Here is a 15,227-nt window from a genome sequence, read left to right as displayed (position 1 = left end):
TGTGTGTGTGTGTGTGTGTGTGTGTGTGTGTGTGTGTGTGTGTGTGTGTGTGTGTGTGTGTGTGTGTGTGTGTGTGTGTGTGTTTACGACACTGAAGTGGGAGTATATGAAGGCGGAATAATGGAATCTTTAGAAATGCACTTGGAACGATTAGCTCATCACACAAACACACCCTCTCTTACATTGCCTGTTTTCACTTTACTAGTTTTTGTCCACATAGTCTGTGTTTTTGACAAGCATGCTGCTACAAACAGTTCAAACCATTATCATTACACACCTCCAACCAACACACACTGGGGCAGCCGTGGCATAGTGGTTAGAGAGTTGGTCTTTCAATCTAGGGGTTGAGGGTTCGAATCCCCCCTGACCTCTCTCTACATCTCCCTCCATGGCTGAAGTGCCCTTGAGCAAGGCACCTAACTCCACATTGCTCCAGGGACTGTAACCAAAACCCTGAAAAATAATACCTGTGAGTCGCTTTGAATAAATGAAAAGCGTCAGCTAAGTGTAATGTAATGTAATGTAATGTAACACACACAAACACACGAAGAAATATTGTTATTGTATTACTCAGTAAGACTGAGAGTGCATGCAACAACACATCCGTATGGGATATTGGGGTGATGAACACACACACTCTCACTCTCTCACTCACTCACTCACTCTCTCACACACACACACACACACACACACACACACACACACACACACACACACACACACACACACACACACACACACACACACACACACACACACACACACACACGCACACACGCACACACACACGTCAGGCAGGTTTGGCCACAGCTGTTTGACGTCATGCTATTGCTCCCCCTTTCTCTGGTGGAAAGAACCGTCAATCCTCTCTTTCACCTTTCACCTGCATGCTCTCTCTATATCTGCATCTACACACACACACACACACGCACGCAGGCACACAGACATACTCATAGGCACACTCACAGCTCCCCCTGTCGTATTGTTCATTAAGAGTGCATGCAACAGCACACTTATATGGGATATGGGGCTGATGTACACACACACACACACACACACACACACACACACACACACACACACACAGGTGAACACACACACAGGTGAACACACACACACAGGCACAGGTTATTTTCCATTCACACGCTCACGTACACGCACGCACGCACGCACGCACACACACACACACTATGTCAATATGTGAGTGGGCGGTAGGGTTGTTTTTGACTCCAGTTGGCACTTGTTTCACACCTTCACTCGCACACCAGGCCACACCAGGCGACTCTACTGTTTTCATCACACAAACACACACACACACACACACACACACACACACACACACACACACACACACACACACACACACACACACACACACACACACACACACACACACACACACACAGCTCTGGCTCAAAACTGATGTCACCAAGAGAGGGATGAAAGTGAAAGCATTTAAAAAAAATGTCTCATCACGCACACACACAGACACACACACCCACATAGACACACACTAAAACACACTCACTTACATTACCTGTTTTCACTTTACTAGTTTTGTCCACATAGTCTGTGTTTTTGACAAGCATGCCGCTACAAACAGTTCAACTATCATTACACACTTCCAACCAACACACACACACACACACACACACACACACACACACGTACACACACACACACACACACACACACACACACACACACACACACACACACACACACACATGCTCACACACACACACACACACACACACACACACACACACACACACACACACACACACACACACACACACACACACACACACGTGCGGACGTTCCCACACCCATACACCCACACACTGACATACTTGTGTTGTTCTTCTGTGGTGCCTTAAGCGATTGAAAGATCCCATCACACATCACATAATCTGGTCCTATCAACACACAAAGCATACAGCCGCACCATGGCAAGAGTGTGCATGTGTGTGTACGTGTGTGTGTGCATGTGCGTGCATGTGTGTGTGTGTACGTATGTTGACAGGAACTGCGAGAGATGTGTCTGTTTGAGTGTGTGTCTGTGTGTGTGTGTGTGTGTGTGTGTGTGTGTGTGTGTGTGTGTGTGTGTGTGTGTGTGTGTGTGTGTGTGTGTGTGTGTGTGTGTGTGTGTGTGTGTGTGTGTGTGTGTGCGCGCGTAGATGATGTGTAATCATAAAACAATGACAGGAAAGGCAGTAAGTATTTCTGTGAAGTAGAATAATTTCTCACGCACGCACACACACACACACACACACACACACACTCGCACACATGTCAGGCAGGTTATATTTTTGCTCCCCCTTTCTCTGATGGTAAGAACCGTCAATCCTCTGTTAGGGTATGCGTGTGCGTGTGAGTGCGTGTGAGTGCGTGAGTGCGTGCGTGCGTGCGTGCGTGCGTGCGTGCGTGTGCGTGTGTGCGTGCGTGCGTGTGTGCGTGCGTGTGTGTGTGCGCGTGTAGTCTATTAAATCTTGAATCATTGTTGGCTGTCATGGTCTTATGCTCCAGAAGATGTGTGTGGGTTGGATGCAGACTACTACAGGAAACTGGTGTTTGTGTGTGTGTGTGTGTGTGTGTGTGTGTGTGTGTGTGTGTGTGTGTGTGTGTGTGTGTGTGTGTGGCTGGGACAGCAGCATTACATTATATTACATTACACTTTGCTGATGCTTTTTTTTATCCAAAGCTATTCACAGATATTACAGGCTATTGATTGCAGTCCCTGGAGCAGTGTGGGGATAGGTACCCTGATCAAGGGCGTCAGCCATGGAGGGAGGAAGGGATTGGAAAGTGTGGGGATTGAACCTACATCCCTGTGATCCACAGTCCAACTCGCTAGGGCTGGGCAATATGGAAAGAAACCTATATCACGAAATGGATTAATTTATATCACGATAACGATATATATCACGATATAGCACAATTACGGTACATACTTTTTCAGTTATTCTCTTTATTTGCTCTTTATTTTTTCATGTCGCAAAACAACCTTTGTTTAAAATGGATATTTTTGTTCCTATTTTTACAGTTACATGAACTTATAGTGTGTATTGTGACAACATGAAATGTAATTAAATTATATTCAATTGTATAAAATTGATAAAATTACTATCACGATATAAACGATATAGGAGAAAGGTCACGATATACACTTTTATATCACGATAACGATATATATCGTCATATTGCCCAGCCCTACAACTCGCTAATCATTACACCACGGCTGCCGGGTCCTCATCCATGCCAGTGTTCCTGCCTGTCTCTCTTGGATTCTGAAGAGCAGAGATGTCAAACTCAGACCCCGGGGGCCACATCTGGCCCACGCTAGGGGAATTAGGGGAATTAGGGGAAGCATGGACATCTTTGACCCCTCAAAGATTATACGATCCTGATAACGACGTCGTGTGTGTGTGTGTGTGTGTGTGTGTGTGTGTGTGTGTGTGTGTGTGTGTGTGTGTGTTGTGTGTTGTGTGTTGTGTGGTGTGTGTGTGTGTGTGTGTGTGTGTGTGTGTGTGTGTGTGTGTAGACCTACCACGGCCCAGGAAGAGGATTACAGAGCTGATGCTGAAGGCTCTGAAGGAACAGCAAGCCAAGGAGGCCGACACAAAGGGGCGGGACTTGGGCAGGAAGTGGGGTTTCCGTTTCCTGCGAGGGCCGCTGGAGGTCTTGCCCTCACCTGACGGAACACACGCGGCCGGAATACGACTAGGCATCAACAGACTAGAGGTTAGAGAACACACACACACACACACACACACACACACACACACACACTCACTCACTCACTCACTCACTCACTCACTCACTCACTCACTCTCTCTCGAAGACGCAGGCACGCAGGCACTCACGCGCGCACGGCCGGAATACGACTAGGCATCAACAGACTAGAGGTTACAACACACACACTCACACACACACACACGCACACACACACGCACCAACTCAATCACAAACCAATTGGAATGCAAAGTTCGGTACGTCTCGCCTGTACATTGGCAGTTAAAGCCGCGGGAACTTTCAGCGAACGTTCCATGAGAGAGTGGCGAGTAGGCGAGCAAGCGAGAAGCTAGTAACTAGTAGCGATGTGTGTGTACATAGCTTAAAGGAGAGCAGAGGAGAGGAGAGGAGGGAAAGGAGAGGAGAGGAGAGGAGGGAAGTAGAGAGGAGGAGAGGAGAAGAGTGGACTGGAGAGGAGAAGAGAGGAGAGGAGTGTGACTGAGGAGAGGAGAGGAGAGGAGAGGAGAGGAGAGGAGATGAGATGAGATGAGAGGAGAGGAGAGGAGAGGAGAGGAGAGGAGAGGAGAGTGACTGAGTACAGTAGATGTGGAGGTCTAAGCCACAGGGACTAATGAAACACAGAGTAACAGAGCGAACTGCAAACACACTCAGAGGTGCAGCCATGATGACGGCAAACATGGACTCCAGAGAGATTTGATGGTAAATCACTGAAGACAAGTCCTGATTGCCACCAGATGATTGTACTGTATGTAGTTCTCCCAAGCGAAACGGCAGCTATGACGTCAAACACGCACTCAGATGGCCTGAGTTGGCAAAACCAACCAGATATTGTCGATGCTGCACAATTCATAATGAAACCACCAGTAAGAGCGCAGACACACTCAAGCTGTTTTTCAGGCTGACCAATGTTATGTCGAAAAGGCTTCTGGTATGTCGAAAAAGGCCTCCAGTATGTTGATTCTAGCACCACTTGCTGTCGGACGCGCTTCACAGTGCATGTCTCCCGGTCATGTGGCTTTGTTCTTTTACCACAAGATTGCATTGCGTAAGATGTTACGTCACACTTAGCTGACGCTTTTACCAAAAGCGACTTAGCCTACAGTTATTTGCAGGGCTTTGGTTACAGTCCCTAGAGCAATGTGGGGTTATATTAAGTTCTTTACTCAAGGGCACTTCAGCCATGGATGAAGGTGTAGGGAGAGGTAAGGGTGGGTTTAAAACCTGCAACCCTCTGATCTTAAGACCACCTGCTTATTAACCACTAGGCCACGGCTGCACCGATGAGCCAGCTGATTAATATAATCAGCACTCTAAATTAACTTTTTTCGCCACCAGCCAAAATGGCTAGTAGACGTTACTCTTTCTAGCCAAACACACACTCACTAATGGGTCAAAGGAGGAGAGGAGAGGAGAGGAGAGGAGAGAAGAGGAGAGGAGAGGGGAGGAGAGGGGAGGAGAGGAGAGGAGAGGAGAGCTTACAAAGGGATAAGGGTGTTTATTTTGTGATGTCTGGTTGCAAACTTGGTGCCCATGACATTGTATGTGCTGAGTGGGGGCTCTTTTAGATTTTGTCCCGGGCCCTGTCAAAGCTGTCAGAGGGAATCAAAGTAGAGAGAGAAAGAGAGAGAGAGAGAGAGAGAGAGAGAGAGAGAGAGAGAGAGAGAGAGAGAGAGAGAGAGAGAGAGAGAGAGAGAGAGAGAGAGAGAGAGAGAGAGAGAGAGGAGAGATGGATGGATATAGAGAGAAGTGATCGTTTTAAGAGGTTTGCACTTTCCATTGGTTATTATTGTTTTGTGCTTCAAAGATTACACTGTTTCTATGTTTATTTTATTTGTTGTCTTTGTATTGCATTGTGTTGTCTTAAGGGGTCTTCAAGTCCTTTTATCTGCCTGTCCAGCACTTTGGTCAGCTATCTTGTTGTATTTTAAAGTGCTCTATAAATCAACTTTGACTTGACTTGACAAGTCTAACAGGATGTTTATTTGTTCACGTCCTGTTGAGTTGTTGGGTTGTACAGCAAAGAGGGAGAGAGAAAGAGAGAAATAAGTAGAGAGACACAGAGGAGGACATATTAACTACACAGTTCAGCATTGCCAACGATTGTGAAAGTCCCACTTGGAAAGTCCCTGAGAGTGAGGTGGGGATGGAGGAGGGAGGAGAGAGGGGAAGAGAGGAGGGGTGGAGGGAGGAGAGAGGAGAGAGCAGAGGGGAGAGGGGAGAGAGGGTATGGAGGAGAGGGGGGACGGGGGAGTGGAGGAGAGGGGGTAGAGGGGGGATGGAGGAGAGAGGAGAGAGGGTATGGAGGGTAGAGGAGAGAAGAGGAGAGGTGGAGGAGATAGGAGAGAGGAGGGTGTAGGAAGAGAGGAGAGGAGAGGATGGAGGAGAGGATGGCGGAGATAGGAAGAGAGGAGAGGAGAGGATGGAGGAGATTGGAGAGGAGGAGATGGAGGAGAGAGGAGAAGTGAGGGTTAGGGGGTGTTTTTTGGTGGTGATCCAGACCCAGGAATGTTTTAAAGATTCTTAAGCATTGCAGGATAGGACAAATTTTGACATTACAACTCCACAAAAAGGCTTGAGGAAAAAAGGGTGTTACATAGTCTAATGTTCTATCAAACAGCTTCCTTGGCGGAGGTTTGCACTCTCTGAGTTCATTTCTAGTTGTCAATATAAGTGTAAATTTTTATTTTGCTTAACGTTCTAATTCTGTGGGGCTTTCGGTTGCCCCCAACAAATTTGGCGGCCTATGTGACCGTCTTGTCTGCCTATGCCCTGTGTAACCCTGTCCTGAGGTGTTGTATCAATTTATTGTGCACACGGGTCTCAGAACTTGCAGCGTCATTTCTCTGCAGAGTGGCTTGATAGCATAGCTACCATACATGAGATAAATCTGTGTTGTTAGGCCGGGGCCATACTTGCTGTTTGCCTTAAAGGTGCTCTGTGTAAGTAGGATGATGGCCAGAGTAGGTCTTGCAATTACACTGCTCATTGGAACTGTGCTCCAAAGTACAATAAGCTTTGCAGCTAAAAAAATCCATTTCTAGAAATTCAAAATACTTACAATTTGATGGTAGTTCTAAGTAAGGTAGGAAAAAGGTAACATTTGTGAATGGGCAGCATGAAATAAAACTTAAAATATTGCGCAGTTCACCATTAAGTTATGCGTGCAACCGCATGCGACCGAGTGCACATACTTGCTTCAGAACAATTCGAGCACTTTGCACGATACTGGAGGTATCATCTAGGTGTCGGTCATTGTTTGACTCTACTGTGCTGTGTATATCCTTGAGACTTTTACCCCATGGACTATTGATCACTGTGGTGCCACTTGTTCATGCCTGAGTATCTTTGCAACTGGTAAATTTGTGTCTATGGAAACTCAATTTTGAATTGTGGGCACAAATAAAGAAGTAAACTGTGTGTGTGTGTGTGTAGGGTTCAGGAGAGGGTGCGCGTGCGGTCTCCACGGGCCAGGTAGAGGATATCCCATGTGGTCTGGTGATCAGTAGTATCGGCTACAAGAGCGTCCCCATCGAGACCTCCGTGCCCTTTGACCTCCGACACCACATCGTGCCCAACAGCAACGGGCGCGTCAGCGACACCACGGGTGAGGAAAACACACAAACACACAAACACACAAACACACACACACACACACACACACACACACACACACACACACACACACACACACACACACACACACACACACTCTATTAGAATCCAGCCACTCATTCTATTCTACTGTGCTCCATTGGGTTCTATTGTTCCCTGTAGGCCTGTACTGAGTGTTCTATTGCTTCATTTAGGCCTGTACTGAGTGTTCTATTGCTCCCCTTAGGCCTGTACTGTAGTGGCTGGATTCTATTCTACTGGGTTCTAATCATCAGTGTTCTATTGCTCCCTGTAGGCCTGTACTGAGTGTTCTGTTGTTCCCTTTAGACCTGTACTGAGTGTTGTATTGCTCCGTTTAGGCCTGTACTGAATGTTCTCTCGCTCCGTTTAGGCCTGTACTGAGTGTTCTGTTGTTCCCTTTAGACCTGTACTGAGTGTTGTATTGCTCCCTTTAGGCCTGTACTGAATGTTCTCTCGCTCCGTTTAGGCCTGTATTTAGTGTTGTATTGTTCCCTTTAGGCCTGTACTGCAGTGGCTGGGTGAAGACGGGTCCCACTGGCGTCATAGCGACCACCATGAACAACAGCTTCGATACAGGCCGCACCGTACTGCACGACCTGGAGGGAGGAGCCATCAACATCACTCAGGACAAGCCTGGACTGAAGGCCATAGCGCCACTCCTGGAGAACAGAGGTAACTACACCAGCATTGAAACTGAGAAAAATACCTTTAAAACCTTATTATTAGGTTGGACATTTTAATGTCAGGAAAATAACACAATTTTGTATTATATTACCAAGAAACGCACAAAGGCATTATATTAAACTTTGGCCAAAGGGAGAGGAAGAGTGGAGCGCTTTTTAGAGAATGACCAACCTTGACACTCGCTTGATTTTTATTTCATAGTTGACGGTTACGAAATACGCAATACTTCCTATTTCTAATGTGTTTCAGCCGGTTTCAAGATCCTCCAAGCATATCTTATTTATTAGTTAAGTATTCTGAAAGGTGTTCCTCTGAACTATTGAACTTTGTACTTAACTGTACAAGTTGTATTTTTTGTTATGGTAATAACATTTTTATAACAGAGATTATAATTATTTTTACATGTAGTAACGTCAAATTTGACATAGCAATATCTCTGAAACGGGACTCATCTGGACCATAAGGATTTGTCAGAAGATAAAGGAGGTCTAACGAGGACCGTTTTCAGTCTCATCTCAATTTTGACAAAATATATAGTTTCTGCACTTTGCCTTTGCAGGGCAGTACTGCAGGGCACAGCACCACTCCTGGAGAACAGGGATACTGCAGTATACTACAGCATATAGTATGACAGAGGCAGAGGCCTACAGTACACAGGGGCATATTCTACAAAGACAGAGGCAGACACAGGGACATATGACAGAGGCAGACACAGGGACATATGACAGAGGCTGGCACAGGGACATATGACAGAGGCAGACACAGGGGCATACACTACAAAGACAGAGGTCATGGCACTCACTGCAACACAAGCAGAGGCAGAGAGCACGGCAGTGGCAAAGGGTGTAGGCAGCTACAGCTCTGGACAGAGACAAAGCACTTGGCAATACAGAGACACCATTGGCAATATAGAGACAGAGACACCATTGGCAAAACGGATACAAACAGGCATCGAGTGAATCTGAACTTGAATCTGAACCTGGGCGGAGCTACTAATTAGACTGACGTACACAAAGGGAATGTGGGGGCTTTCTTGAAATAGCAGAGCCTCAATGATGTGGCCCATGGGAAGGATGAAAGATTTGTAATGGGGGAGAATTTTTATTGTGTGTGTGTGTGTGTGTGTGTGTGTGTGTGTGTGTGTGTGTGTGTGTGTGTGTGTGTGTGTGTGTGTGTGTGTGTGTGTGTGTGTGTCTTGTACAGATGCAAACGGGTATCGAATGAATCTAATGCTGGGAGAAACTACTAACTATACTGACGTGCACACAGTGAAAGCAGGAGCTTTCTTGACGTAGCAGAACCTCAATAATGACACCCAAGGGAAGGATAAGTGTGCGTGCGCGTGTGTGTGTGCGTGTGTGTGTGTGTTTTATCCTTTACCTGACATGTTTCGACCGTATAACCTCCGTCTTCATCAGAGGGTCACATGGATGTCAATGTGTGACGAGCTGTAAAGTCATCTGATGTTATGGAGGTGCGACCCCATGTCTAAAACAAAAGAAAAACCTATATAAGTCTTTTGGATTGAGATTTTGAAACTACAGATGTACAATTGGAGAGAGTTGCATAGCAGGATTTCTCTTGCTCGCTTGCTCGTGACCTCACGATGACGTCACTGACGACAGCACAATTTTAATATAATTTCCTCATTTACAATCGGGATGGTGAATGAAGAACAGTCTCCCAAATTTTTTTGTGGCTAGGCTGACAGCAGGGAAACTTTATTTTCTCCACGGAGGCGGTGCATCAGGAAAATGCGAGGTCACAAGCACAAGTGGAGGATGGAAGTTTATGTAGCAGGAAGTGAGGGATTATCATAGCAGGAAATGATGTAGCGGGAAAGCAGGAAATGTGGTATCAGGAAAGCAGGAAGTGAGGTAGCGGAAACGCAGGAAATGAGAGAGTTGCATAGCAGGAAATGAGGTCGCGGGAAAGCAGGAAGTGAGGTAGTAGAAATACTCCAGCTGAGTCACAGCCAGCCAGTTATGCAAACGTAATCCCTGCCTCATCAACCAATCAGAATATCAAATAGCGTTGTTGGGGGACATAAATGGGATTCTGGATTCTGGATGTTTGGTTAAGTGTTTGTGCGTGTGCTTGTGTGTGTGCGCGCGTTTGTGTATGAGTTTATGAGCGTGTGTGTATGCGCACGTTTGTGTGAGCAAACGTGTTTGTGCGTGCGTGTGCGAGTGTGTGCGTCTGTGTGTGTGCACGCCTGTGCGTGTATGAGTGTAGGTGCGCGTGTGTGTATGTATAAGTGTACGGGCATGTGTTTGGTAAAATATGTGTTTGTGTTTGTGTGTGTGTGTGCGTTTGTGTTTGTGCTTGTGTATGTATGATGATGTTTTCTAAACAGTCTGGTACAGTACTCCAAGTAAATGAAAGATGAATCACCGCACACTGGTATCTTTGCTGGTAGTTTATTTGGTGAACAACGCGTTTCGCTACTGCTTCATCAGGTTCATGAAGCAGTAGCAAAACGCGTTGTTCACCAAATAAACTACCAGCAAAGATACCAGTGTGCGGTGATTCATCTTTCATTTACTTGGATTACTCTTACTGCACATCACCAGCACCTGGACAAGTGGTTGTGCACAGGGACGTTACTTTGAGTCTGGTACAGTACGTCTGAAAGAGGAAAGTCGTAATTAGAGCTGATTATTTTTCATGACGATAGTGGATGAGCTGGGGCTGGGACACACACACACACACACACACACACACACACACACACACACACACACACACACACACACACACACACACACACACACACACACACACACACACACACACACACACACACAGGTCTCATTTCCAGCTCTCTCACCCAGTCCTAATAGAAAACACAAAGAAAAAAAGGTTAATCAGCTCAGGAAAGTGGATGAATAGATGCAAGAAGTAGAAGAGTATGGTAGAAGAGAATAAGAAGGTGAAAAATAAAGAAGACTGTGTCTGCTTATGATGTGTGTGAACATTTGCCTCTGTGCTTATAGTACATAGGCTGTGTGTGTGTGTGTGTGTGTGTGTGTGTGTGTGTGTGTGTGTGTGTGTGTGTGTGTGTGTGTGTGTGTGTGTGTGTGTGTGTCTGGGTAACTGTGGCCTAATGGTTACGGATGGTGGACTTAAGATCAGAGGGTTGCAGATTCAAATCCCACCCTTACATGTACCTCTCCCCCTACATCTGCATTCATGGTTGAAGTGCCCTTAAGCAAGGCACCTAATTCCACACTGCTCCAGGGACTGTAACCAATACCCTGTAAAATAACTGTGAGTCTCTTCGGATATAATCATCGGCTAAGTGTAATGTAATGTAAGTTAATGTGTGTTTGTGCGTGTGCGTGTGCGTGTTGCAGGTGTGCGGCCGGTGTTGTTTAGCGAGTGGGAGAAGATCAACGTTGAGGAGATGAAGAGAGGAGAGGCACACGGCAAACCCAGAGAGAAGATGCTGACTACCCAGGAGATGCTCAACGTGGCTTGGTCATGACCACACATCACTGACCCTTTATAAACACCTCACAAACACATTACAAATACATCAGAAACACCTCACAAATACATTACAAATACATCAGAAACACCTCACAAATGCATCAGAAACACCTCACACACACATTACAAATACATCAGAAATACATTACAAACACCTCACAAACACATTACAAACACATCACAAACACATCAGAAACAAACACTATACAAATACATTAAAAAAACACCCCTAACAAACACACACCTCACAAACACATTACAAACACCTCACAAATACATCAGAAACAAACACCTTACAATACATTACAAAAACACCCTTAACAAACACACACCTCACAAACACGTACAGTGCACAGCAATAATGAGTACACCCCTGTTGAAAAGTAACATTTTGACCAATACAAACATCGCAAACATCCTCAGAGCAAACCGTGAGAGAAGATGCTCACCACTCATTAGATGCTCAGCATTTTACACACGTCTCAAAGTACATCCTACAGACGCCTCATAAACGTCTTATAAACATCTCATAAACATCCTACAAGCACTTGACATCTCAAATCTCGTTAATCAGCGACGTAAACACCTTACAGACGCCTTAGAAACACTTCACTTTCACCCAAAACAACCCATAGATCTCAAAACCCTGCCGGTCTCTCTGTCTCTGGTGCTGCTTGAGGACTGTGTGTGTGTGTGTGTGTGTGTGTGCATGTTTGCGTGTGTGTATGCACAATTAAGTGTGTGTGTGTATGCGTTTGTGCGTGTGTGCGTGCGTGCATACAAGGCAGAAAGAAGGGGGCCACATTTTATGGAGCTGCTCAAAGCACCACTGGTTGTTGTAGAAAGTGGTCTCCCAATAGTTTTTGCAATTATACTTTATATGAGGGTTTTAGGGGGCTTTCCCCCATTCAATATCCCCACTCAAAATGAGTCATGTTTTTGCATCACATTGATTAAAACTTTTTTTATTGTTCAGAGAGGTGTCATAAATAACGTTGCTCAAATCACAAGGCCAGAGTAGATTAGTATTGGAGAGAGCGTCTCAGTAACTATGAATGCTACCCAGGGGGCCCTGTTTATAATCTACATCCTGTGTCACCCAATGCTTGAGATGCAACCAGTAACTTTGTCCTTACGCTGCTACCAATTCATGTTGGGTTCATTTCAACGACGTTCGGGACGAACTTGATTCCGTTTTGAATAAGCTGTAGCCCATGATTGGTTACTTGAATATTGATGCTTTCTGATTGGCCAGAATGAAGTGTGTGTGTGTGTGCATGTGCGTGCGTGCATGCGTGCGTGCGTGTGTGTGTGTTTCTTGATCTCGCACACCTTATGGACATTTCAATCTTGCAATTTCACTTCATCTAGCATGGTTATCTTCACAATGAAAAGTATGCAGATATTTGTCATGAAAGAACATATTTTCTTTTGAACATTCATAACAGTTAACCGATAACATAAGATTTTTTCCTCCTAATTTGGCACACATTTTCCTTAAATGGCCAGATGGAGTCTTGTGTTAAAGGTGCCTTCATCCAGCCTGGCCACCTGTAAACTTCCACTCAATTCCCATTTCCCTCCACATGACGGGGAGGGAACCAGACAACATGTTCAATCCCCGGAACGACGGGGTTAAAGGTGCACTGTGTAATATTTGTATTAGTTCATTTCCAGGATTCATGCTGCCCATTCACAAATGTTACCTTTTCACTTAACACTTACAGTACCACCACCATCAAAATCTAGGTATCCGTTATAGCTGTGAAAATTGCACTTTTCATACATGAAAAGGTGGATCTTCTCCGTGGTCCGCCATTTTGAATTTCCAGAAATAGACATATTTAGCTGCAACACTATTGTACGTTGGTCATACTAGTAAATATTGGTTTATTATTTTGGAAATCTTTATGGGGGAAAAAAATCAACTTTAGCAAAAGCCAGCACAGTTTCAGTGAGCAGCATAGGTGCAATACCTACTCTGGCCACAGTCTTACATAGTGCACCTTTAACGATGACTCATTACAAATGAGCAGATTAAACGTCACGATCAAACATTAGCGATTGGTTGAATCAGGCGCACATCTCAAACTTCAGCTGCATTCACCTCTCCCACCAGTAAACATCTCTCAACTGGGCAGTTTCAGACCCTTTGCACAAATGTCATTAGTACAAGGCTATGGTAAGATCAGACTAGCCTTCAGCAGCCCTCTGTGCTACAGGGACCAGATGCACTGTCTGCTACACAGCACATTATACAATGTAAAGTCAGCGCTTACATAGTCATCTTCAACCTCCTTCTAGTTGGTTCCACTCTCTAAGTTTTGAATTAATGCTGCAAATTTTAGAGTCGATTCCAGCGCTGCTGTCACTGGCTCTGCCATGCCTGGGCTGCTGTTGCACTTGCACGCCTTCCATGCTGTATGAGTGATATTACATGTGACACATTCTAAATTGTATGGATGCTATCACATACAGTATAATGCATTATATGTTGTATGGATGTTATGGTATTCTATGAGATGGGTATAAAGTTTGTATGATTGTGGTTACATGTGAGCCGTATGATTGATATTATCTTCCATGTTATATGATTTGCTTTATTACCTGTTTATTGTGTGTTTAGTTAGAAAAGAGAGAGAGGGAGAAAAGACTGATTCAAACTGTAGAATCCGACTGACACTGACAAGAGAAGTATGACAGGGGTTTACTGATTATATGTCAAATGTTTATTTTTTTGATTGCCATGCTGGTATGCCATAATCTTGTACTTTTCATGCTTGGGAGAGGGATTGGGAAGTTATAAAGTTGATTTTCGTAAATACATCTGCTGTTGATTATTTCAAATTTTTTACAATATAATAAATTATATGATTTGTAAATATGCTAAATAAGTGTATTTCGGTAGCGCGTCAGAGTGTGTGATGTGAGTTTGGTGAAATTTGTGTGTGTGTATAGGGTGGTCTCTTCTCTTCAGGGGTTAGATAAGTTTTATCAACTTAAGATGTAGTGTAACTTTTCCAATGTAGCACTATAGGCACTGCTCAGCTAAAATTCGGTTCCATTGTTTTCAATAGAACCACGCACACTGGCGCCGATGTCCGCGGACATTCGCCAATGTCGGATAGAGACAAGTTCTATTTTGTCGGCGCCGCCCATTGACTATCAATGCAATGTTCGTGTGAAATTGGGTTTGGGGGTCCGAATTCTGTCGGAAGCAAAAGTGCGCCGCAGTGCTGTCGGAGCCAGTGTGCGGCTGGCCTAAGTCTCTTCTGTGTCCTGTTGATGAGACAAGTCTCCTCTACCCTCTTGGCCAGACATATCTCCATTAGCATGTGATATGCCAGCACTTTGTTGGGCCAGCAGCCCAGACCCACAGCCCTGTGCCATGAGACCTGATCAAAGTCATTTTCACACAAGTCATTTCACTCCACGGCCATCTTGACAACGCCTCAGGGGAGCTATTTCAGATTAGTATGGCCATGGGCTTAAGGGGCCTTGGAAGGCTCATGATAAGGTCAAGGGGGCGTTGGGAGGCTTATGATAAGGTCAAGGGGGCGTTGGGAGGCTTATGATAAGGTCAAGGGGGCATTGGGAGGCTTATGATAAGGTCTAGAGGGCATTGAGAGGCTTATGATGATGTCAAGGGGGGTTACCGTATC

The 15,227-nt window shown here is 45.2% G+C and overlaps 1 protein-coding gene across 2 annotated transcripts in view; it reads left to right on the top strand.

Moving 5' to 3' along the window:
- The window catches only part of fdxr (ferredoxin reductase), a 58,264-nt gene extending 43,872 nt beyond the window's left edge, over positions 1 to 14,392 (top strand). For both annotated transcript variants that reach the window (XM_063219554.1, XM_063219563.1), the window contains exons 10-13: positions 3,545 to 3,744; positions 7,189 to 7,360; positions 7,888 to 8,061; positions 11,430 to 14,392. In XM_063219554.1, coding sequence (XP_063075624.1) covers positions 3,545 to 3,744; positions 7,189 to 7,360; positions 7,888 to 8,061; positions 11,430 to 11,560 — 677 coding nt within the window. In that variant the 3' untranslated portion in view covers positions 11,561 to 14,392. The remainder of the gene's footprint in view (positions 1 to 3,544; positions 3,745 to 7,188; positions 7,361 to 7,887; positions 8,062 to 11,429) is intronic.
- Positions 14,393 to 15,227: the final 835 nt, after the last annotated feature.

The sequence above is a fragment of the Engraulis encrasicolus genome, chromosome 2, assembly GCF_034702125.1.
Source record: "Engraulis encrasicolus isolate BLACKSEA-1 chromosome 2, IST_EnEncr_1.0, whole genome shotgun sequence".
Classification (NCBI taxonomy): domain Eukaryota; kingdom Metazoa; phylum Chordata; class Actinopteri; order Clupeiformes; family Engraulidae; genus Engraulis; species Engraulis encrasicolus.
The sequence above is the reverse complement of the archived record's forward strand: the minus strand, read 5'-3'. Positions and strand labels throughout refer to the sequence as shown.